Raw genomic sequence first — 26,150 nt, 5'->3', positions numbered from 1 at the left:
TGTGTGTAATGAATGAATATAATATACAAGTTTCACTTTTTGAATGGAATTAGTGAAATAAATCAACTTTTTGATGATATTCTAATTATATGACCAGCACCTGTGTATATATATATATATATATATAAATATTTTATGTGACATGATTCAGGACATATGTGATATCATGAAGGCAACTGTCAAATTAGAAATTCATGCACCCAAACAAATATCAATAACAATAAAACACACCAAATAACATATATATAACATAATACATTTTTTCAAGTTATTAATAATATGTTGATTGTTGAATGTTATTGGGCTCTCAGGGCAGTGACAATTTCTCTAAAAAGCCCATAAAAAAAATCCAGCACGAGTAAGCACTATACAACAGCTCCAGGTTATTTATTTATTTATTTATTTTGGTTAAAGGATCTTTCCTGTGTCAAATTGATGTTAAACAGTATATGTAGTTTGTTAGGTTTCAAATATGAAGCATTTTGTGGGACATGTTTTTGTGGTTATCTGCTAGGACATCTGTGTAAACTTGATGGGAAAAAACTTCATATATTAATAATTAATAATACAATACATGGAGACACCCAAAAGAGGGCGCATCAGATACTATGACGTAAAAAAAAATGCTTGCTTGCGTGTCCAATGCTATCAAATCAGGAAGTCACAAAGTAGAAATATCATTCGCCGTTCTTTCGTCAATATGTCAAGAAGCGTCGCTTTTCTCGGTAAGTTGTTTCATTACTACTAATTTGTTTTACATTTCTTTACATTTCTATGTACCAATTTCCATCTGCAGTTCAGCTGGAGCCACAAAAATAACATATGCAGAATGGTTTGACCTGCGGTTTTAAAACAGTGGGTAGTGCGATTTTTAAACTGTATGTGGGTTTTAAAACGTCTTTTATATATACTATTTTTTATACTCCGAGGTGGAAACAGTCCACTAGTTTCATTGTTTTGGCTTCACTAATTCATACAAACAAACGCTTCCTTTTTTAAACCTACTGTTGCTCATTTGATTTTATGTTAATCATTAGACATCACCACATATCACGAGAAATTTTCACTTTTGAAGAAAGTTGCGTTGTTTTGTATTGTGTTCGATTTATTTGATTCGGTCTTAAAAGCTATAGCATAGCCTACCGTGCGGCGTTGAAATATAGGAAAACCCCCGTAGGGAAAGCCCCCGTCTGCAACTGCGCCTACACCTGCCTGGACCAACTGATAAACACACGAAGCTATCAGTGTAGTCCCCGGTGAAAGGATAATGTGCATTACTAATTTATGTAGCCTTGCAGACACACCAAAGACTAATAAACTCGAGAGATCACAGCTGAATTTGATTAAGCTAAATAGACCGTTATTTGCCTTTCCTGACAGTTATTGGCCTGTCCTGACACAAACAACTTACTCTGATTGAATAAAGCAAGATTTTTCTGTTATTTTATGTTTTTCTTAATAATGCTAGATTAATAAGATTTTCATTGCATGTGGAAGTCAAACAACTAACTAGTTTCTTCTTTGTGGACAAGAAGAACATTATGTCATTTCCTGTTGACAAAAAAAAAAAAAAAAAAAACATGGGGTGATATTTTTGTCTTGACGTGATTGGCAATAATAGTTTGAGGTGTTGACGCGTTATAGGTTAATGTGGTTTCTGAGATTTTATAAATCATAGCTATATACTGTTTTCGGAAAATATATTTGTTTGCCATATTCTCAAAGACCTGCTCAAAAAGGGTCGTCTTACTACAGTAGTGAGGCTTTCTAAATTCTCGAGATATTAATATTTCAGTAGTCATTATAACCAGATTATCTTATTTACTATTGTGTGACAATCTGAAGCTGCTCAACAAGTGAGTGTTTTTCCAGGTCTTTATTTGTTGCTGTAACTGAGTGGTAGTGCGTAAATATGACAGTGGATAACACGTCTTACTCATGTTCTGCTTCCTTTGCAAATGTGCCTTTATTGATTTCCTTTTTTTACAGAATGAAGGTTCCCCACTATATTAAGTTTATAGCATAGATGTCTACCTTAAAAATTATGCCATTATTTCTCCTGTACTAGTGGTGTGCAAGCAGAATAGGGCTGGGCGATAAAACGATAACGATATGTATCGCGATAGACACGTGATCGATATCAATAAAAAAATGGTTGCATTAACAAAGGCACTCGCTCTCTGGTAACCTAGCAACGTAGGGAGTGACACGCTAACAGCCAATCATGTAACAGTATCAAGTTTGGTTGCGCCATATCGTTGTCTCGTGCTGGTCTGCTGGATTCCTCTTCAGTAACCGGCAACTAATAAGCAGAAAATGAGTGCCGCAGCGAGCGAGGAAATTGTAAATAAAAGAGGAAAAGTCAGCTCGCCAATATGGCAGTTTTTTGGATATTATAAGTCTGACCGTAGTCAGACCAATATCGTCTGCAAATTATGCAAGACTGGTAATACCACGAACTTGATGTACCACCTTAGCCGCGCTCACCCTTTGGAGCACAGCCGTATTCAACCAACAACATCTGTAGCTGCAACACCGCACAACATTTTAATTATTTGAGTTTTCCATGGTTGTTGACATTTCTGTCTTAATAACTGAGGGGATTATGATCAGAGGAAGGTTAAGTTTAAAATAAAAATGTTTAAATGTAATATATTTTTCTCCTGGTCCTTATTATAAATGGGTCAGAAAAAATATCAATAATTATCGATATCGACCGATATGAAACACTGATATCGTGATACAGTTTTCAGCTATATCGCCCAGCCCTAAAGCAGAATAAACAATTATACATCCATTTAAAAAAATTCCCCTGTTGTATTGCATCAGATGTTGGTCATGTGAGGTATTGATTTTTTAAAAAAAAGGTTATGTTTCCTTTCTCTCTGCATGATGGCTGTAGAAGTCCTAATATGGACGTGTTGCATCATACAAGGTGCTTCGGCTTTGGTTTGCAGTCACGAGTCTTGAGTGGGTGTAGGCTGGGGTTTAGTGAGGTTTGTTAGTAATTAGCTTTAGACCGTGAAAGACACCAGATAAAGGAATGCAGGACAGGGAAAGTTATGAGGAAAGCATATAATCTCTTCACAGTTGATCCGTGATAACATCTTCTTCTAAAACTAAACTTTAGAATTTAAGTGGCCATATAGCATTTGTATTGCTATATTTAAGTGTCAATATAGCAATACAAAAATGCAACAATATGTATCATGTTTAGTTCACACGAAATGAAAGTTTAGACATTGAGGATAATTCTGTATTAACTAAGCAGGATCAGGAATGATTCTGTTCTGGTGTCACCATTGCCCTGTGCATGAAGGAGGCTGTTCAAGTCCATTTATGATGTATTACCAAGTTTAGCATTTTAATGAACAGTACTTTTTGTTAACTTTTTATCAAATGTCTTAGATGTAATAATTAAAAAACTACCATTTTAATTCTATTAGGCTTTAAAATATTGTGAAAGTATTGAATTGTGAGATGAGAAGAGGTGGTATCGTGTATCAAATCGGTAGTGACGCGTGTAGTGTTACACCCCTAGTAACGTCTGTGTAAATACATTTATACTGCCTCTGTGGTTTACACAGCAAGTAACAGAACTCAGTTTTTTTGTGTGTGTGTGTCTGATTAAAAGCCAATTGTTTCTTCCTTCCACATCCTTAGGAAATCATTCAAAGATAATGCATCAGCATACAAATCTGGTTTTCCTATAAAAATATCTGTTCCATGATTAATAATGTCCTTGTGGATTCTGTGGCCTACAGGCTTCATTGAAAACTGTCTATGCTTGTGTACACACAGTATGTACACAACAGTTATTCATCTAAATTTAACCATTATTTACTGCAGTTTCTTTAACCTAACCATTTTATCTATAGGCTATACCTCATTGGCACAATCAGGAGGAAACAGAAATGTTTTACTTCACTTTAACTACTTTATATATACTTTATATATCAGAATATACAGGGTGGAAATCTGTTAGAATGGATTTTGAAATGAATTACTTCAGAATATAACAATACTTTCTTTTATTCTTCTTCTTTTTATCAAAGTACAACTGAATTGATTCCCAGCAGTTGCTGAAATTCTGATGCTGCAGCAGAGGAACAAACATGCTGCAAATTGAATCACGTTGGTTTGTTTAAATATGGAAAGCGAAGTATTACTCAGCATGAGGTTTGAGTGAAGATTAAATATTAAACATGGCTAGAATAGATACAGTACGTTTAAACCTTATCTCATATTTGTTAAACAAATTAAAGGATGTTTACATATAATTAGCAGAAAGGTGCTGTTGACAAAGCTCAGTCAACTATAGCTAAGTGTTTTATGAAAGACCTTATGCTTATGGTGGTATAAACACTTGAGCTGTAATTTATCTATTGTCATCTGCTGATAATACATGAATGTGGTTGTGTGTTTGCCCTGTACATGTCAAAATTAAGAAATTGTACTCTTTAGACCAGGAGTTTTCAAACTGGTCCAGGGACCCAATATTTTAATGATATTTTCCAGATAGTGCTTGAATAAATTATTAAAATATTAAATACTACAATGACAGTATAAATGTGAGTTCATTTTTTTTTCTCACACGATATAAATGATCTTAAAATATGCAGTTATCTCTAAAATTTTAGAAAGTGGGCTCCTCAGGGGGATCATGACATTTGGGGTCATTGGCCTCAAAAAAAGTTTGATACAGGCTTCTGTATGTTAATTTTTGTAACCGTTCAAATGAACCTGATTGTTTTGTGCATGTTCTCTTTCAGTTGTGGCCGTGCTTTTGTGTATCATTCTGCCATCACGAGCATCTGATGTCCTGCAATGCACAGGGGAGAGACTTAATGATGGACAGTTCTTCTTTAACATTTCGTATGAAGTTAAGGAGGACGTACATGACTGCGAGACCCAATGGCTTGTTGATGTAAATACTTTGTCTTAAGAAAACATACAGTGGTAAGAATAAGTGTGTCAAACCCTTTGAAAATATCTGGATTTCTGCATTGACTAATCATAAAATGTGGTCTGATCTTCATCCAAGTCACAATTAAAGACGAACACAATCTGACTTCACTAATAACATACAGTTGAGCATTTTATTGAAGACATTTATTGATCATTGACAAGGCCAACTGGGCCAAAGTAAGTGATAGGGGTGTAATAGTACACAAAAATGACTGTTCGGCACATACCTCGGTTTTGAAGTCACAGTTCGGTATGGGTTCGGTACAGCAGGGGGGACATAAATTGCCTTTTTGTTTATTATTAAACTTTATTTTTATTTATTTTATCTTTTTTGAACAAATGTTTGTCTGTTTTTAAATAAATTCTATTATAATTACAGTTTCTTTAAAGAAAAAATCTATCTTGCTGTAAACTATATAGGGACCCCCTTCTTACACATTACTATAATATAATAGGTTACAATTAACAACGGAGCCCATTATTAAATTCAGTTGCTATTTATTTTTAGAAATAATAATCAACAATCAAATAAGTGTACCCCAATTTCTATGTAATGCTACATGAGAAATTATTCTCAAGCTGTTTTATTGATATCTTTCCACAGTTGAAACACTGGTTGAGAGATTATATGTAAACACATTGTTCGACTGTCTCTTCTTCTTCTGCACTTTTTACTGGTAGCAAACAGCGTTGCATTACCACGCATGCCAGAGTGTAGATCGCATGTGACCGGCTATATTCGTCCTGTGTCTTTATGCACCGTATCGTGATGGTTCGGGATGAATACATGTACCGTTACATCATTAGTAAGTGAACATCTGTTTAGGACTCCTCCACAAGATAATCGGGAGTCAATTAAGGAGACAAGATTGGAATTGTGATTGCTCAGGTGCTTCTGGGAAATGTTCTGTGGACAGTTGAGACAAAAGCTGCAATTTTTGGCAAAAATAGAAAATACTTTGTTAAAAAGGAAAAAGGACATTGCACACCAACACCAATTGTGAAGCATGGTGGCTGCTTTGATGCCTCAGGGCCTGGACACTTTGCAATCACTTATTTTACAGGACAACAGTTTTTAAGCTTCAGAGAAATATTTTGGCGAGATTTATTTAAATCATTTCATAATGTGACAATACCTGCTGTTCAGATCATCGCAGCGGGACTTGAGATCATCATCTCCCCTTGACGCCAGGTCTGATCTTCTGTGATTATAATTGCGACTATATTTGCTTGCTTTCTGTATATAATGTTTTTCATGCTGCTGTTAACTTGTTTCTGGATTGACAACCGTATTTAAATGCGCGATTGAATCCGATAGACCGTGATAACCATAGCAATGGACGGAACCAAACAATCTGATAGTGTATGTCAAATGATCTGTGCATTAAGTATTGGAATGTAAATGCAAAATTATAGATCTGATACTTTCTCTGTGTAATGTGTTAATTTGTTGTTCACTTTTCAAATAAGTCCCTCCCTCAGTAACCTTTTAGATTTAAATGGACAGATTTTTAAATATAAAATAGTTCTAAGCACATTTGTTTCATGATCTGTCCTGACTGGTTATTTTTTATTTCACAAATAAATAAAATGAGATGAGTTAATATTACAAATTGTTTCTCTGCATATTATTTTGGATATATTGTCAGTGCTGGGCTTGCAGTTCACATGGGTAGGGTACTTTATACTGTGTGTGTTCGTCCGCCATTACCGAAGACAATGAACAAAACAATGACTCAAATCACAAAGTATAGTTGTTTCTGTGTCAGATTGGGTATGTCTATAATTGTAAGTTAAATTAAGATCAGACTACATTTCATGAGTAATCAAACAGAAAATCAGATGTTTTCAAATGGTTTGCAAACTTATTCTTGTCACATTAAATTCCTGTCCCCAACTGTTTGTCTGACTAGGGTTATTAGCTAAAACCTAAAGATGAAACATCAGCATGTTATAAACAATACATTGCACATAGCTTCAGTGAAAATGTATAAATATGTTTATTCTTAACTCTGCCATCCCACCATCCTTCATTATTCTTTCTCTCTCCATATCCCGATCAGAGAAAAGTGATAGGATTTTCTGAAGTTGATGGAAATGTAGAATTCGTGACCCCGATTGTTAGGGCAACAGTGAACACGGTCCTCTTACAGACCTGCCCTGAAAAGTTTCAATGCCTGCTCATCTGCCCCAGTGGCAATGTAAGTGTAATATTGTTTTTGTGTTTTCATTTTTATGTACTACTAGGCCATTAAATTAATTTAATAGCATAACTGAACTGATATTGTGCTTTATTCATTATGGACTTTTTATTTATTTTGCAGATCAAGGAAACTATGCAGTGCTCTTGTAAGTAATTTATTTACTACTATATACTAATTTGACTGACTACATAATCTTTATAAACATACCTGTTTATCTTGACAATAGGATACTTCTTACACCGCTTTAATTTACTGTCTGCAATACAAGCATACAAGTATTCCCGTAGTTCAAACAGTAGAGCAGGTGCTAACAAGATAAATTAGCAACAGCATTGCATCTCTTGTGGGCAGATTTTGCGAACGTGCAATTAGTAATTGAAAGATTTGATCTTTCTCTGTTTCTCATAACAAATAAAATGACCTTCAGTGTGATTCTGAGATTAGATTAGAGATTTTGCCTGTTTTATGCTACAGACTTTTTTTTACCTATAAATGGAGAAGCAGGTGTTTAGTCTTCTGTACACCCAGTTTAGCGCAAAGTAATATCAGGTGATTAAGAAAAGAAAACTCGAGATCTTGTATTGCCCTAGTATGTGCACTGAGTGAAATATTGTATTGCAGGTGACACCACCACAAATTTCCTTTCTACACCACTTACTACCCATTTTGAAGGTAAGGTCAACTGCTTATGTTATAGCACTAACCTGTATCAATCTGTATCAAGATGATAAAGTTTTTAGACCAACAAGCTAGTATCCTGTTTCAGAAACCAGAATGCACATGCATGTTGTCATTTTTTTGTTCTTTAGCATAGCAAATGTGCAACAATTTGAGCATAACACAAGCAAAAACCATCCTTGAGCATAATGGAATGCAACAGTGACATCTGCTTTTCAGTGACTGGAAATATTTTTCCTATTCATTTTGGTCATAGGGATTTTTTTGTAAAGGTTCATGAACCAAACAAACCATTGCAAATGATAGAATTGAATCAAATCGAAAAAATGATGGTACAATATATAATTGACTACGTATAAATATATTTGAAGATTATGGGTAAATATCCAAAATGTAAGTAGTTTAAGAGCTTAGACATACTGACATAATTACATAGCTTACAGTGATTCATGGGAGTGGACTGTCACTTGTGGGCAGAGTAAAGTCAGTAAGATCTAACATAGTTTGCACCCTAATGTTCCTCAAAATATCTTCTTTTATGTTCTACTGAAGAATGAAAGTCATACAAGTCTGGAACAGCATGAGGATAATACACATTAGTAAAAGCATCCTTTTTCATTTTCTTTTTCTACAGATAAACTTTTTGGCAGCCATGATATACATTATAAAAGTATCTCAAAAAACCCCACAATCAGCGGCTCTGTAATTTTTCCTGTGACTTCATTTTTAAAATAGCCTAATTGTGCCAGAAAACCGTGACCTTGGCAACACTAGCTCTCTCTCACCGGACTTGTGTGTATGTGAGATAAAGGAGGAAAGCAGGCAGTAGACCAAAGTACTGTGAGGCAAGTAAGGGTCGACTCAAAATGTTTCCCCCGTTTGCGTTTGTATTGTTTTACTACTACCCCCCTGACCCCCCAGATCATATATAGACAATGCCTAATAGGACATTCCAGAATCACACACACAAGTTCTTAATATCAAATATCTGATCCACCGCTATGCTTTTCATGCCAGTGTCCAGTATCTGTTAAACATAGTTTAAGAAATTGTTTTGGTTTAAGTTCTATTAGAAAATGATAATACTCCCCAAACAGTTTAGAAGAAATTTTAACAAAATGAACCCTGAATTCATTTAGTTGGGAGTTTTTATCTAAAGCAAATTTTGACAACATTATATATATATTTTTAAATTGCTCCATTATAGTATTTCAACTTGTTACTTGAAATACTCAAGTTGTTACAAGAAAATAGCTAAGGAAATTGACATGGCATTAGAACACTAACCAACCAACTGTTGTGTTTTTATGTTTGTTTGTTTTTCCAGTGGGTTTTCGTGACTGGAGAATTCGTGTTGGGATTGCAGTGTTTGTGATTCTGCTGGTGTTGGCATCTGGCATTGTGCTTTATGTAAAAAGACAAAGGTGAGGTCCTCTAAAAAGGTTTGAAGATTTAATAATATACAGGCCCGGTTTCACAGACAGGGCTTAGCCTAAGCCAGGATTAGGCCTTAGTTCAGTTAGGGCATTTAAGTAGCTATTATAAGCGTTCACTAGAAAAAAAAAACATTAATGGTGTGCATCTTGAGACAAAACAATGGCACTGACATATTTTAAGATCTGTCAGTACAAGTTACTTTGAGTTAAAACAGCTCAAACATACATTTTAGTATGTTATTTTGTCTGTGAAACCGGGAGACAGTGTTTTTAAGTACTGGCATGAACAATCTAAACACATGGTTTGTATAATATTTGTCTTTTAATATTTGTATAACCATGATTGTATAACCAACACTTCTGTGCTTATAGGTCAAGATATGCTCTTTGTGGTACAGGTTCTGCTCAAGACCCTGTTTGAATCTGGTATGGAGTATCATTCTTTCTCTCTTTCTTTTTTTATATATACTGCATTTATAATGTGTATGAATAGTCCAGGGGCCGTTTTCACAAAACATTTTAAGGCTAAAAGTAGCTTCTACCTTGCCGATCAAGGAGAAATTCTTAAAAAATAATGGGCGTGTCAGTCCTAAATTTAGGACTCCTAAATTTTTCCTCTAAGAGTATTTCACAAAGCATTTTAGCACTAAAACTAGCTCCTAAATCTGTGAAAAGTTAGGAGTAGTCAAGAGGACTTATAAGTCACTAAGATCAAATCACAAACAATCCTAATGGCCGTTGCTGCCAGTCCGCCCCAGCAATCCACCCAAAGACACTGTACAGAATTGAGGCAATAGGCGATAGAGCCTTTAGTGCTGAACCTTTTCTTCATGAATGCAATAAATATTTTGATTTATAGATTTTAATCTGTGATGACATAACATAAAGGTTCATTTATGTACAGGCAAATTGTATTGAATAATGGAGAATAAGACATTGCGGTCAAGTTGAAAATAATCCTATCGTTGGCGCAGATAAACTTGTGGGCAGCTCGTGTGACCCGAGTTCGAGTTCGGCTGGTGGACCTTTCCCAATCCGATAGTTAGTAAGCTTGTTGACATCATCCATAACAACGAGGTCAACCCCGCCCTTTCTCTTAGCTTAAGACTTCTCTCTATTCCTTTGTAAAAGTTTGTCTCAGCAGCTTTTTGAATAGGTTTTAAGAGAAAACTCTAAGAACTTGTACTGCTATTTAGGAGAACTCTTAGTGGTAAGATATGTTTTGTGTATACGGCCCCAGATTATTATCTTTGGTCTTATTTTTTTAAATATACCATATTATATTTTGCAGACAACTACAGTACTTCTAAAATGTTTTCCTTTTTTTTTTAAACCACAGGAGAAGTTCCATCATTGCACCTGGACACTTCATCTTAAGTCATTCATATTTATATTTCTAAATATGCACACATTCACTTTTCACATACCAGTCCTGTTATATAGCATTAGCTCTATTATCTATTATATTTAGCATGTCAGGGTTTTATAGCTTGTAGAATTTAGTTTGCCTTTTTAATTCAACTGATCATGACTAACCTAAATGAAGTGAACCTAAATGAACATGCTGAAATTATATTATTTAGTTATATATTATAGAACTATATATTTATACATAAATACTACATATGACTTATTTTGTGTCTGTTATGCAATCAGACACATGTTCAGTATGTGTAACTGTATACGTGTGTATGCAAGTAACTATATATAAATAACTCAATTATATTGTAAAATATTATATTTAAATTATAGTATAACTTAATACATGTAACAATATTATTCATATTGTAAATATACTTATTAATGGTCCAGTCAGTTTGTGGGAAAGGAACAAAGCTGATTGCATGGCACTATAGTGAGCATAAGAGTAACTGCATGACCTGGGCAAGTATTTTGTAAATTCCTGCTGTGGAAGCGAAATGAAATGCTGTGCCAGTGAGTACACATATCTAATGCAGTACTAGTTAAATCCCACTGCTTTAAACCTGGCCTCAGTTATTAACATACATGTTACCAATAATAATAATAATAATGTAGTAAATCCACATTCATTAAACCTACATTAAAAGGGTGTGGGGGAGGGGGTCACATGATAATGGTCCCTATATGTGCCATGCTGTCTGCTGATAAAGTACTTTCCTCCCTGTACTGTTGATTGATTTATATTGATACAGTGTCCACTATCACTTTGTGGCAAATGTAACTGGCACTGCTAGATTTGATCAGATTTGTATCAAAGCATTATACATTTCATGATATGCAATGATAATATTTGTTTAACTGTTGAATTTCACAGCATCGCTATACTCTGTATTGACTTTTGTATTTACCTTTTAAGCACTTAAATCCCTGCTGTCTAGGTGCAAAAGCTTGTTGGGGGGATTTCTGTCAATAAAACATTATAAGTACATTATGATGAGTAGCTGATTTATTTCTCTACACCTCGGGATAATTTAAAGTAGTTCAGCAACTTAGAAGAAAAGAGCAGAACTGTGACGCATTGACTGATGATGGCCCATATAAGATGTGAGTGAGTCAAGTCTGTAACTCATTACGTCATCTGACATAGCTATTCTCACAAATTTCACACGGGTGTTGTACTGCAGCCAATCACATGCCAGTATATGATCACCCCATGTCACCCCAGCTGTCGCAGAACAGGAAATTATGCAAGAAGGAATGAACTGTAATAACTCCCGGGTGTAGCATTGTCTTTAATCATGCCACTTTCTATTTTCTCTTCAAGCCAAAAACTCACTGCCTGGTGCTCTGACAACAATATGGTACTCAACTCCTCAAAAACAAAGGAGCTGGTGATAGATTTTAGAAGCAAGAGGTAGAAACCTGCCCCTCTAAACATCAAAGGGTACTTTTAAAATTCCTAGGAACACGCATCTCTCAGGACCTCGCTATAGTTTGTTGTTGTGTGTTACCTTTTCCTCATTGTTTTGTATTTTTGCTGCTGTGTGTTACTTTTACCACAAGGAGTTGCATTTGAATTTTGTTGTACTTGAGTGCAGTGACAACAATAAATCAAAACAAAATCAAATCATATCAAACAAATAATGTAGGAAGATTTTATTTTATTTTTCAAATGTGACTAATCTGGCAAACGGAATAACCATGTCCGTACAGATACAGATAAGACAGAAAAGAGCAAACGCTGTTCTCACAGCTATGCTCCACAGCTCAAAATCTCTGAACATATTAAAAGAATAGTCAGGGTTTTGATTCTGATTAAAATGTCAAAACCCCTCGAAAAGGATATAATGAAAGGTGAAAGGTGATATAATGAAATGAAAGCTCAGGAATCCACCCCTTCAAGACAGTCTTAAGATGACTAAGTTTATGCAACTGGCCAGTGGTCACAAATGCTTTTCATCTATGTATGGCACACTCCTCCCAACAGAAGATGTGAAAACAGAAGGGAACATTACAGGTGTAATAAAATGTATGTAAATGTTCTTGATTTTTAAGTGCTGCTGATGACTTCAGTTAGGTCATCAAAAATGATAAAAAACAGAATTAACATTTAATTGACTTTAAGCACTTGTTTCTATTGTCTTGATTACACAACACTTTTCAGCTTACAGTTTACAGTAGCCTACAGGAATACGTACAGATTTCACAATCAGTCATTATGACAGTTCCTTTAAGACAAGAAATTTCACTCGGCGGCCATCTTTGAAACGCCTCTTGGGCAGCTTCTATCTTTTTGAATGGGGAAACATCAAATTCTCCAAAACTGCTCACAAAGCTTACGATTAAATTTAATTTTTAAAAACACAAGTGAAATCTGACAACAACAGTTTTATAAAGCTTGTTTCTTATATTCAAATAAATTCATGAGCGTGAGTCTGACAGCGCTCCATGTTTCTATAGCAACCAGAGCTTCTAAACGCAGCTGCTAATCAACGATCGGCTCTTTCATTTAGAAGGCGGGGCTTATTCGCCATATTGGGTGTTGCACTTTCTCCATTCATAAATAATAGGAGTGCACCGTCTTCCTATATATGAAGTCTTTGCTAATAATGATTACTCATTTTAAATAAAAATTTCATGCATTTAGTTTGTATTTTTCAACTGAGCTTAAACTTTTTTTTTTAACTTAAACAACAGTTATATCCACTGACCTGTTAAGAACACACAGACATTTGTTGTGATGTTGAATACTTGAATACACTGGTTTGTCAAGTCAAATATTCAATAAAATGCATACTGCCTTACCAAGCTGGTGTTCATTTTCAGACAAGTAGTCCTCGGTTTTCTTTATCCAAACAGCATCTTTTTCAGAAAAGTTGGATAACCTTGCTTGAAAAAATTTCAGCTGAAGTAAACTGCTGTCAGGGTTCCAAGTCCAACTGTGAACCAATAGCTGCATTTCTGGAAATAAAACATTAATGAATAGCATTAGCCTACAGCAAAGGAGAAGTAATTGTTTTTAATGTTTTAATACAATGAATAGAGCCTAAGACCTCGAGGTCCTCGAGGGCCACTGTCCTGTAGAGTTTAGCTCCAACCTTGATCAAACACACCCGAACTAATTGATTACTAGAAAGCTACAGACAGGTCACCTGGGTGATAAATGCCTGGCCTAAGAGAACAGAAATCTGTAGCAATTGTTCATCATCCACAATATATTTTCTGGTTCATTCTGAGACTTTATAACAAAAGTTAAATAGAATTACTATGGCCTCATGTTCACTGACAATAGTCCCCCCCCCCCCAAAAAAACTAAAATTGTGTCATCATTTTCTCACCCTCATGTTGATCCAAACTTGTATGCATTGCTTTCTTCAGCAGAACACAAAAGATGACATTCCAAAAAACCCCAACAACATTGGAGCCCAAGAAAGAAAAGCATAGTTTTGTAATGACATGAGGGTTAGTAAATGATGGCAGAATTTTTGTGTGAAGAATTCAGTCATATAAAAGAATACTCACACATCACACCCATACATTGCCAGGAATTTTCTCTAAACCCTGCTGTGTGAAACTATGCCACGTTATTTCTGTTTAATGCATACGGTAACATTGACAAACCATTCCCTAAATGTCCCTGCCCTTTTTTTTTTTAAAGAGGTCTAATGCACACATATGGAAGTATGAATGTTTGTGACTGAAGGTCTTTGTTTCTGTCCCAATATATATAACATATTTTGTTTAGTAGGAGACCAGAATGTCCACAAAACTGCTAAACCTTATTTGTTACCTTCCCCCATGCAGCCAGTGGCTGGTACTTTCCAGTTGTCTTAAAGACACACACACACACACACACACACACACACACACACACACACACACACACACACACACACACACACACACTCATAACGTGACCAAACAATTTGACATAATTATCACAGTTTTGCATTTGCATGTTGTTTTCATTTTTCCATTCATTTAACAGCAAATTATATTATATTATTTTCTTATGATCTGCTTTTGTAGTTCATTAGAGTTGTTTAAATCCAAAGTAGTTACATTAAACATTACAGTTCCCTTCAAACCAATTTGAGGAAAGTGTTTGCCCTGAGTATAGTGACAGAAATCACAATATTTAAATTCTGCCACAGGGTTCACTGATTCCTTTGACTGTATGTCTAATTGACAAAATACCTAACGATTGTTCAACAATCAAGACAAGAAATAATTTGGAATCCTTTGATATGTTGGGAAGATGATAATTTTCCTATATCTCATTTCTTTTACATTCAAACAAAGTACCACAAACAAAACTCTCTAAAATAGCTATATATAACACGAACAATTAAATGCTGGATTTCAAAATGTTTGAATAGTTCATATTCACAACACTCATTGTTACAGTCTTCGTGAGTGGCTTTATTTCCCGGCAGACCAGAGATTCAGCAGAAGTCTGAGTAGATTTAGACATCTGATTTGCCAAGATTTTTCCAGTTATACATCAGATGTTTAGTGAACTGAGTGTGGGCGATACTTGGGACATCTGAGGCTGTGGGTGGCCTCATCTGACCCCTATGCTGATTTCATTTGACTAGGGATGCACCGTTCCGCCTTTTTTGCTTTCGATACCGATTCCGATACCTGGGATTCAGTATCGGCCGATACCGATCCGATATTCAAGTAATGATTAAAAAAAGTGCTAAATTACCTAATAAACTGTATGCCTCACTGTGTGGAAGAAACTGGGATCATTCTTTTGTGCAAGGTATCAGGCTTGACTTAAACATTACTTTCCTAACTTTGTAAAACAAAATAACAAACAGACACAAATGTAGTGAAATATTTATTAAATAATTGTGCATCAGTGCAACAACTGTAAATAAACCAATAGCTTCACTAGCTTGGTAGACATTCAAAATAAACAGGAGTCCAGCTGATTCCTTCATTCATGACTCATGGCTTGTTTATCATGTTTGCGTCATACATGACATAAACTAAATATATTTATATATAAATATAGGCTATATATCGGATCGGTGCATCCCTACATTTGACCAGACAAGCTGAATGGGTTTGGTGTCATGACAACAACCATATGGATTCCCATCTCTCTATTCCTTTTATAAAAATACATTCTTTCTTGACTATGTCTGAGGATTTTGTTTTTCCCTGCCCCTCCTCCTGTGACTTTATCTGCATGCCAGAAGAAAACAGGCCTAATGACACACCTTTTATAAACAAAACAAAACATCTTAATGATGTAAGATGTGAAACAAAGCATGCTTATAACAGTATATTTTGTCAATGGCAATTTGTAGCCTGCTAATGCCTCCATAGATTATTATTAATTATTAATAAAACTATTATTAAAAGAAATGTCTTGGTGTTTGATAATCGAAAAGTCTTTTCAGTATCACAAAGAACATCAAACAGGGATGCGATGACTTTACTAATCAACGATTGGCTCTTAAGGCGGGGCTTATTCGCCATATTGGGTGTTGCACTTTCTCCCATTCATAAATAATAGGAGTGCACCGTCTTCCTATATAGAAAGGCTTTGCTAATAATGATTACTCATTTTAAATAAAAATGTCATGCATTTAGTTTGTATTTTTCAACTGAGCTTAAACTTTTTTTTTTAACTTAAACAACAGTTATATCCACTGACCTGTTAAGAACACACAGACATTTGTTGTGATGTTGAATACTTGAATACACTGGTTTGTCAAATCAAATATTCAATAAAATGCATACTGCCTTACCAAGCTGGTGTTCATTTTCAGACAAGTAGTCCTCGGTTTGGGAGAAACTATGCCACATTATTTCTATTTAATGCATTCGGTAACATTGACAAACCATTCCCTAAATGTCCCTGCCCTTTTTTTTTAAAGAGGTCTAATGCACACGTATGGAAGTATGAAAGTTTGTGACTGAAGGTCTTTGTTTCTGTCCCAAGATATTTAACATATTTTGTTTAGAAGGAGACCAAAATGTCCACAAAACTGCTAAATCTTATTTGTTACCTTCCCCCATGCAGCTACTGGCAGGTACTTTCCAGTTGTCTTAAAGACACACACACACACACACACACACACACATAACATGTCCAAACAATTTGAGATAATTATCACGTTGTTTAATTATTCCATTCATTTAACAGCAAATTATATTAAAGATAAATGTTTATGCATCAGACTTTAATAGATGTTTGCTTCCTTATGATTTGCTTTTGTAGTTCATTAGAGTTGTTTAAATCCAAATTGTAATGGCATAATAGATAAGCTAATATGAATGCATTTCTGGGTGTGCCAGTGTGTGAATAATTAACATTATGACTCAGTAACTTGAAGCAGAACACTTAATGTTCTGCTTCAGGTTACACTTAATGACACAACATATTTAGTCTCTTTACAGACATTTAATCTGTGAATAACATAATTGTGCAGCGCTTTCTATATTTCTTGATACAAATTTCATGTTCAAATTTGAGATATTTGGGCTGCATTTATATATATCTAATTTCTGAGGCTGCGGGTGGCCTCACCTGACCCCTATGCTGATTTCATTTGACCAGACAAGCTGAATGGGTTTGGTGTCATGACAACAACCATATGGATTCCCATCTCTCTATTCCTTTTATAAAAATACATTTTTACACTTTCTTGACTATGTCTGGGGATTTTGATTTTCCCTGCCCCTCCTCCCGTGACTTTATCTGCATCCCAGAAGAAAACAGGCCTAATGACACACCTTTTATAAACAAAACGAATGTACTGTAACTGTTTAATGATGTAAGATGTGAAACAAAACATGCTTATAACAGTATATTTTGTCAATGGCAATTTGTAGCCTGCTAATTCCTCCATAGATTATTATTAATTATTAATAAAACTATTATTAAAAGAAATGTCTTGGTGTTTGATAATCTAAAAGTCTTTTCAGTATCACAAAGAACATAAAAAAAGAATGCCTATGACTTTTTTTTTTTTTTTTTTTTTTTTTTTTGAGAGGCCTCTGTTTTTGTTTGCTTTTAATAATAGAGTCCCAAGTCACTGGATAGCAGCACTCCTGTGGGTAATTGTGTTTTCTATGAGAGACAGTGGCTGGAAATCGCGTTTTTACACACCTTTCCAATATCAACTCGGCAAACCGTGCCTTCAAAAAAAATGTCTTAAAATGTCTTTAAAAATGCTTCGGTGACGCGCAGTGGGTGTTACAGGAAAACAAAAAGTGAGCAGTGTCGCCGTCTGTTTCAGCAGAAAGCTTTAGTATCTACAGTGGGCTATTAATATCACCATGCCGAGCGCTCTGTTGTTTCTTTTATTGTTTCCGAATACGTGGTTTTGTCTTATCGAGGGAAAATCACTCGAAGGTAAGATAGCGATATTTTCCATTTTATTTCATTTTCTAAGATATCGTTGTTAACGAAAATGCATTTTATAATGACGACTGACGAGCACTGATATGTGCCGCTAGAGAAAGAAAACAGGCATATAATTAGGCTAGCGATTTACGAGATAATAAAGTTCTCATATAACTTGTCGTATAAAATTTATTTTACTTGTGTTAAAAGGAGCTCCTATGACATTCTGAGCAACCTGTCGATTCAAAGAATAGCCACAGAGTTGAATGAGTAGCCCACATGTGCTGATGCTAAACTCCAAAACCCGTTTTAATGCTGGAAATACGATCGTTTTGACTAATTTGATGAATTTCGTCGCAGCAGATGAAACGTGTGTTGGGATGCGGAGAGAAGATCACTCCTACGACTTCGACCTGCCCGAAGCCGTGACCTTGAACGTGCAAAACGACAAATGTGATCTAGAGTGGACCACTGATGTAAGTATCACTACAACTTATTCTCCTCTGACAGGCCATTAAGCATTTTCATTTATTTTTAACCTTAAATGTAATGAATAATTAATAAAGAAATAAAATGTCACCAGGGTACAACGGGCGAAAGGCATTTCATAACATTTTTAATTTTTTTCTCCCAAAACGCTTGTCGGTAAGTCGGTTCATAATTTAATAATTTTCTCAAAACGTAATAAAATCTTGAGCTCATAATGTATTTTTACATTGAGAAATGCATTACATTATGAACTCACCAAAAACATTTAATATTTTCATAATTGTAATAACTTTTAAAACATAAAAAACAGGTAGGCTATTCCCGTACAGTACATTTTTAAAAATTTTAAAAACTACCCCTGAAATTCAACATTTAAATATTCATGCAATTCTTATTATTATTCTCATATTTTTTATTAAATATAAAGCACTGGTATTCCTTTACAGTAAATTTTAAAAATTACTGATACTACTGCTAATACTATTATTATTATTATTATTATTATCATAACTACTACTACTACTTCTACTTCTTGTATACATCTACAAGAAGTATACATACTGTTAAATAACGGTGTTAAATACCAACACTGTATAAAAATGTTGTAAATGGTGTGTGTGTGTGTGTGTGTGTGTGTGTGTTGCATTCCGCAGGTAAGACTGGATTTATATTTTTAATACTGTAAGGGAATGCTAATGGGTTTTTTTTATGTTTTAAAAGCTATTACAATTATGAAAATATGACGTGTTTGGTGAGTTTACAATGTAATAAATTTATCATAATGTAAAAAATGTTATTACATTATGAGCTCAAGATTTTATTACGATTTGAGAAAATTATTACATTATGAACATTTTATTACATTAATAATGTAATACTTATTATAATATGTGCAGTTTTTACATTATGTGCAGTTATTAGGCTACATTATGAGTTGCTAACTACAAGGTGTAATGACAAAGATTGAATTGGAGCTGATTTATCAAATGATTGATCAATTATTTGATTTACCAATTATTTTTAAATGTTGCAGATTCATAGTTAATGACAATTTCAGAAACTTTGTATATTTTGAGACAAACTTTTCAGTTTATTTGAAGATATAGCCCTGTTTTACCCTGCATGTTCTAATTTTCTGTGATACTATTTGTCATTGATTGTTCAATCAATTTGTTTTGCCTTGTCTTGTATCAGAGACAATAGTCAAAAGTAGAAAACAGTATTACATTTTTCACCATGTTTGTTTACAATTGTCCCCTAGCAGTCCTTCACAGCAATCCTGGATGGAAATTCTACATACTTTGCTCTTCCCTTCAAAAAAGTAACTCGTCACGGAATCACTGTGAATTACTGTCCAGTTTCAGTCACATTCCATGCCAGTTGTCCTGTGAGTTCAGTAAAAAATATTCATCTGCTCAGAATGTTTACTGCTTTATACTTAAAGGATTGTATTTACAAATCAAATGCTTTTTGATTCTCTTGTAGATTTACACCAAGATGCTCACATGTTCTTGTGAGTAGTTTTTCTTTTTGCTGTCTCTAACAGAAGCTATACAACAATATTGCAAGATTACAATGGCATCCAATTCTGTGTGTTATATCAGGTACCAATTCTACCGACGACAATCCAGTTTTTAACACATCTCTGCCATTTGGAGGTAAACGATATTCCTTTTGCAACACTTTAAAAATGATTTAATGAGATAAAAATGACCTAAAAGTCAAGCATTGGGGTAGAACACATACGTTTTTTTTTTTTCTTCTTTGCACAGCAAATGTACCTTTGTTTTGGTAAGAAAGAATTTGAAAAAGTTAGGAAATGGTGGTAGGGATATAGTACTGCATATTAACATGTTATACAGGGAGCTTTTGTAAATCCATGTAATGATTTTTTGTAATATAATTGCATTTACAGATATATCATCCTCTCGTTCGTCAAAGAGACAACACTGTAAGTAAAGTCTGTAAAACATCCATAATGAATGACTAAATAACCAGCATTTGGAAAAGTGATCAGGCAATATTTTTTACTACTGTCTGGCAAAAATGTAGCCACATTTCAAAACATGTCCAGTTTAGAGAAAAATAAGGATGATCACCATTTTACCATCAAAGTTTGCCTGCATAACAAGTTTAATGTAAATCACACACACACTGTTTCTTACCAGACGCCGCTGTCTTTGTTATGGTTGAAGTTCATAAATTCTACACAAAACAAAAGGATAACAGCAGTAATAATTATCCTCATCTCATTGTAGGTTAAGTTTTTAAAACCACGAAATACAAAATGAATCTGAAGTTCCCTCTAGATTTGCTGAAGCTTGCACAAATACAGCTTGTGAAGTTCCTGTTGTGCAAGTTTACAAAAAAGCCACTCCCCCAAAAAAACGACCAGTTCGTGTCAAAAATCAGTCATAGAGCTAATCCAACTCGCATATCAAGTACGACCAAAAACAACTGCACTGAACTATGAATTATCTTTGGAACCTTTTAAAAGTATAAACAAAAAATGATTTATATGTTGGTTCAGAGGTTTAGGGAAACTAAACTAGAGTTCTGGAGATGGGGAGGGAATGCAGTACAAGTGGTAGCAAATTAGTAATCATTAGTATTTGTAGTAGCATTATCTTTAATATCATCTTTATAATATCTATTATTATTATCATCATCAGCAGATAATTTTTAGAATTATTAGTATTATTATTTTTGTAGTTAATATTAATGAAGTATATTTGTTTTGAAAAGCATTTATCTTAAAACAAGTGTCATGAAAGCAGTGTATTGTTTGTTGTGTGATTTTGGTTTTCCTTCTCTACAGATTGTGTCTTTGCTGTTGCTGCCATGTTTGCCATAAGCCTTGTTATTTTGGCTTTCTTCATCTGCAGGACGTACAGGTATTTAACACATTAATGCATAAAAACTACTTACAGCTATATCCATTTATTATCTAAACACAATTAAATTACCCTGTTTAATTTTCTAACACTGCAAAATATGCTCCTACTAGAGCCTCAGCTGATGAACGAAACCATCCTGCTTAAGTAGAATTAACCTGGAGGCATCTGTACTTGCCCAACAAACAACAATACATGACGTGGAGTCATAATGATACATTATCCTATATACAATTAATACACTCTATATTATAATTATATGATGTTATATTATATTATATTCATTACAGAGCTCGACATTAACGCTTGTCCGGAACAAAAAGGGGCAAGTGAAAGAGAATTTTACTTGCTCGACCAGACAAGTAGCCTGATTAAAATGTTAATAACAATAATAATAACTATTAATCACCAAAACGCAAGAATGATTCTGATTTTATTACATTTGGAGTAAGTGGCAATCGATAAAAAGATAATAATAATATGTATAATGTACTGACGGTAACAATGTTGCCGTGGCGCACCCTCTCGAGAGTAGGCTAAATTAAAACAAATGAGCGCAATTAATTAACTCAATTAATATACTGCGGTAAAAAATCAAAATGTAGAGTTTTTATATTTATAACATATGATCCAGTTAAGCAACATCACACGACTTCCTGAATACCATCACGATTGAAAATGTGACACCGATTTCATACGACAGTTAAGCAGTAGTTAATATTAAGTCACTTACATTTTAGAGGTAATATTAACGGTTTATGTTTTATTTCAGTAGCGAAAATAGCTCCAAACAAATATCACAGCAGAACCATAGCGCATCTCACAGCAACACTCAACCGTGTTTTCACTACTAAATGAATCAACCGTTTGAACGAATCGTTTGAATAAATGACTCAATGACTCACTTAAGACAGTCAATTGCCGCCACCTGGTGGTTTAGTTTATTTATTATATTATTATAGACCAACAACATTGGGATTTCAACACTGTCAGTATCACTCCGCTTATCTGTGTTTGCACGTTCCATTATTGGTGGAGATTTTTCTTTGATGTATGTTTTTAATGTAAACTTCTCCATTTAAATACTTTGGTCAGTTCAAGAATAATTTATGCAATTTTATATTACTCATTTGAAAGAATTAATAGAGCAGTTTCATGTCTATCCTTGTATTGTTAAACTTTTCATGGTTGAAATGGAATTTAGAAAGTAATTAGTAATAAGTAATGCAATACTTTTTAGAGAGTAATTAAAAATTATATTATATTATAATATATTATATTATGAAGGCTAACGTAAATGTTTTAAGTTTGTATTTCCTCCCAGAATGGCAGAAGGCACCTAATTTACAATAGTTCCCCGACTCTTCAGTTTGTGTTACGTGTGGAATATTCACAAGAGGTCACTGTCTGCACAGTTTAAAACATTACCTGTAATTTTACATGTATGATTTGGATTTATGTTGTGGTTAACTAGCATATTGGTGGTGTGTTGTGTCAATGTAGCCTTCTTGTTTGTTTTCGCTCATGTGTTATTTGTTATCTTGTTTGTTTCCTACTGTAGGTCTGGGCAATCATTTTTCGACTGTTACTGTTGTCTTGTTCTGTAGCTATCATTTACTCTTGGTGTCTTGGGTTATTCTGAAACTGCCATTAAACTTTGCGAATGGTTCTTCTCAAGTCTCTGATTTTGTCAACGCTTGGATTTGTATACGTGTGTGTGAACAAGAAGCGCTTTTAAGATTCAACAACATTTCTTTGAATTGACAATAACACGACTCAGTCTGTTCGAAATGGTTACAAAAGACTAGCTATAAAATAGGCTTATAGCATCGTTAAATTAATAAAACAGCACTTACCAGTGGGCCTTACATGCCATCTGTTTCAGTTTGTATGCTGAGGAGATCAAAGAATGATCAAAGTTCAGTTAACTAATTTTGTACGTTTAGCAAGTCACTGCTTTTTAGTAGACTGTTGTTTGTTTCCATGATGACTCGTTGTTGTTGAGAGAGAATGGCGTCATCCAATAAAATCCACTGAGGAAAAAAAAAAGTGCGAGTCTCTTTTACAGATCGGTTAATTATTTATATATTAATGTATTATTCATTTATCCGCAAAAAAAACTGTAGACATATTAGCAAGTTCAACCAAATTAGAACAATCAAGTTTAAACATTAAAATAAATATTAATAAATTATAAATAAAATACAAGGTTAAAAAAAGGAAATTAATACATAGAATGTGTGTTGCTTAGCAACAGAATGCGTGAAACGTCAACATCAGGTGCTTGGGGACAAGAGCATAGACGCTACAGCACGCTGTTATGGCGGAGAGAAACGCTCTGGAGAAACTCGATTTCGGCGCTTTAAGCCCCGAGCAGCAGGAGAAGCTGCATCAGTTCAAGGTAATTTTCTGCTGTTGAAAGTTATTCACGAGTCTGCAAATATTATTGGAGATGGATAAAGGTCTACTAACTTACGTCGTGAAGTAGTCTACGTGAGTCTTGATTTATGATATATTAAATAAAATGTATGGGAAATGTGATTGTTTTTTGCTAAAGCAGATGTTTCGAAATTAATTTGTGAATTCACATGTCTTACTCCAGATCAAGACGAGGATAGCTAATGAAAAATATTTAAGATCTCATCCAGAGGTTGAAATGTTACTGAGTGACTTCTTAAGGTAAGTCTTTATGCTTTATGATCATCATAATTATGCAGCACATTTTTTAATATTCATCTATGCCTTTCTGTCTCTAACAGGGAAGTGTTTCTGAAAAGGCCTACAGATATTCGTGAATTTGCAGCAGGTATATTTTTTCAGCTGTCCCATGTAATAAAAGTATTACTTTACCTATTCTTATCTGACACATTTGCAAACTTTCTTGCAAATAACTTGGTTGGAAGCAGTCTCCTGATAACATTCAGAATGTGTTTTATGTATTAGATTAGATTTTTTTTCATCATGTAAATAGTCTGTTTCTCACATAGAATCATTTATTTGTCTTCAAAAACATTTGTTTTTATTACAACAGAAATTTCTCTTGAGCTAATGTAATTAAAGACGTAATTACATCTTATTTGAGTTTATAATGATGATGATGATGATGATAGTACATTGTCATTATTATGTGTGCAATTATGTTAAATTATACTCTTAAATTAAAGGGTTAGTTCACCAAAAAATGAAATTTTTGTCATTAATTTCATAAAGTACTTTGTTACAAACCCATAAGACCTTCATTCACCTTCGGAACACAAATTAAGATATTTTTGAGGAAATCCAAGGGTATCTGATCCACACATAGGCAGCAACGTTAAAGGTAGTTAAAACAATTTGAACCGTTGTCATACGTAGTGAAGGCTTCCTTGTTTACGTCCAAATGCCGGCTCAGTATTGGCCGGATCTTGTGTCAGCATCACATGCATGCGTCGTGCTGCTCACGTGTTCAGCTTCAGCCAATAATGAGCCAGCATTCGGACGTAAACAAGGAAGCCTACACTGAGTATACAAATGACAACGGTTCAAACTGTTGAATGAAGTTGTTATTTTTGTTTTGTTTTCGCCCACAAAAAGTATTCTCTTTGCTTCATAACATTAATGTTGAACCACTGTAGTTCTTAACTACCTTTCTGGACGTCAAAAGGTGCAATGACGTTACTGCCTATGTGTGGATCAGATACCCTCGGATTTAATCAAAAATATCTTAATTTGTGTTCCGAAGATAAACAAAGGTCTTAAGGGTTTGGGACAACATGAGGGTGAGTACTTAACGACAGAAATTTAATTTTCGGGTGAACTAACCCTTTAAGGCCAACATATCTCTCTCTCTCTCTCTCTCTCCCAGATCATTTCAGTGACCCAGGACTGTCAAAGAAAATTCAGGCTCAAATGAATATCCACAATAAGTGAAAAGTGTGGATTTGCATTTTTGTTTTTTAATAAAAAATGATAAAATGTGTGTCTGTCATGATCCCTCTGTATACGCATATAGTAACTGTGTTTGAAAGCGCCTTTGTTGTACCTCTCCATTATCAGCAACAATTATCGTGAATGTATCATGGGAGAGGGCAGTCCAGGCTTGTTTGCTAAATGAGTCCACAGGGATGAAAGATGAAATGGGCTGAATTGAACAGGTCTTTCTGTTCTTTAAGTACAACCCCAAATCCTGAAAATTTGGGATATTTTGTAAAATGTTTGTGAATTGTTAATTCCCTCTTTATTTAACTGACAAAAGTAAAAAGAAAAGATTTTCAAAGTTTTCACTGACCAAGTGTATTTTGTAAATAAAAAGAAATTTGATGGCTGTAACACACTCCAAAAAAGTTGGGACAGAGCCATGTTTACCACTGTGACACATCACGTTTCCTTTTAGTTACACTTTTTAAATGTTTCAGGATACTAATTGTTGAAATTTTGCAAGTGAAATTTTTGCCCAGTCTCGCCTGATACAAGACAGCTGCTCAACAGTCTAGTCATTGTTGTCTGATTCTCCTTTATATTATGGGCCACATATTTTCAGTAGGAGACAGATCTGGACTGCAGGCAGACAGTCAAGCACATCCACTCTATTGTGTTGAGTGTCTACAAAACCACTCTGTTGTAACACATGCTAAATGAGGCCTGGCATTGTCTTGCTTCCCAGGAAAGATGCCATCTTGATGTCATTTCATCTTTGGTTTTACTAAATACTTCT

The 26,150-nt window shown here is 34.5% G+C and overlaps 1 protein-coding gene and 2 long non-coding RNA genes across 5 annotated transcripts in view; 2 read left to right on the top strand and 1 right to left on the bottom strand.

The window, feature by feature from the left end:
- Positions 1-21,352, bottom strand: part of LOC127497049 (uncharacterized) — a 65,997-nt gene extending 44,645 nt beyond the window's left edge. Inside the window, exons 1-2 of one of the 2 annotated variants that reach the window (XR_007925438.1) lie at positions 20,729-21,352; positions 13,514-13,669 (exon numbers count right to left, since the gene is read on the bottom strand). This is a non-coding gene — a long non-coding RNA (uncharacterized LOC127497049). The remainder of the gene's footprint in view (positions 1-13,513; positions 13,670-20,728) is intronic. The other variant, XR_007925437.1, reaches the window with a different exon arrangement.
- Positions 566-11,699, top strand: LOC127497047 (uncharacterized). Its single transcript, XR_007925433.1, has 8 exons — positions 566-725; positions 4,773-4,927; positions 7,032-7,169; positions 7,293-7,317; positions 7,794-7,844; positions 9,178-9,274; positions 9,659-9,712; positions 10,626-11,699. It is a non-coding gene; the product is annotated as an uncharacterized LOC127497047 (long non-coding RNA).
- Positions 17,903-25,415, top strand: LOC127497045 (RIIa domain-containing protein 1). 2 transcript variants are annotated; one of them, XM_051865139.1, is made up of 11 exons: positions 17,903-18,083; positions 18,438-18,550; positions 19,828-19,950; positions 20,049-20,076; positions 20,168-20,221; positions 20,479-20,514; positions 21,382-21,457; positions 23,709-23,858; positions 24,060-24,136; positions 24,217-24,263; positions 25,302-25,415. In XM_051865139.1, exons 8-11 carry the CDS (start codon positions 23,778-23,780, stop codon positions 25,364-25,366), a joined length of 270 nt encoding a protein of 89 aa, XP_051721099.1. In that variant the 5' UTR covers positions 17,903-18,083; positions 18,438-18,550; positions 19,828-19,950; positions 20,049-20,076; positions 20,168-20,221; positions 20,479-20,514; positions 21,382-21,457; positions 23,709-23,777; the 3' UTR covers positions 25,367-25,415. The 2 variants fall into 2 exon arrangements, with proteins under 2 accessions (XP_051721099.1, XP_051721098.1); XM_051865138.1 differs by lacking the exons at positions 23,709-23,858; positions 24,060-24,136; positions 24,217-24,263; positions 25,302-25,415 and adding an exon at positions 21,571-23,134 and having other exon boundaries at positions 17,913-18,083; positions 18,435-18,550; positions 19,825-19,950.
- Positions 25,416-26,150: the final 735 nt, after the last annotated feature.

This window comes from Ctenopharyngodon idella, chromosome 16 (assembly GCF_019924925.1).
Source record: "Ctenopharyngodon idella isolate HZGC_01 chromosome 16, HZGC01, whole genome shotgun sequence".
Taxonomy (NCBI): domain Eukaryota; kingdom Metazoa; phylum Chordata; class Actinopteri; order Cypriniformes; family Xenocyprididae; genus Ctenopharyngodon; species Ctenopharyngodon idella.
The sequence above is the reverse complement of the archived record's forward strand: the minus strand, read 5'-3'. Positions and strand labels throughout refer to the sequence as shown.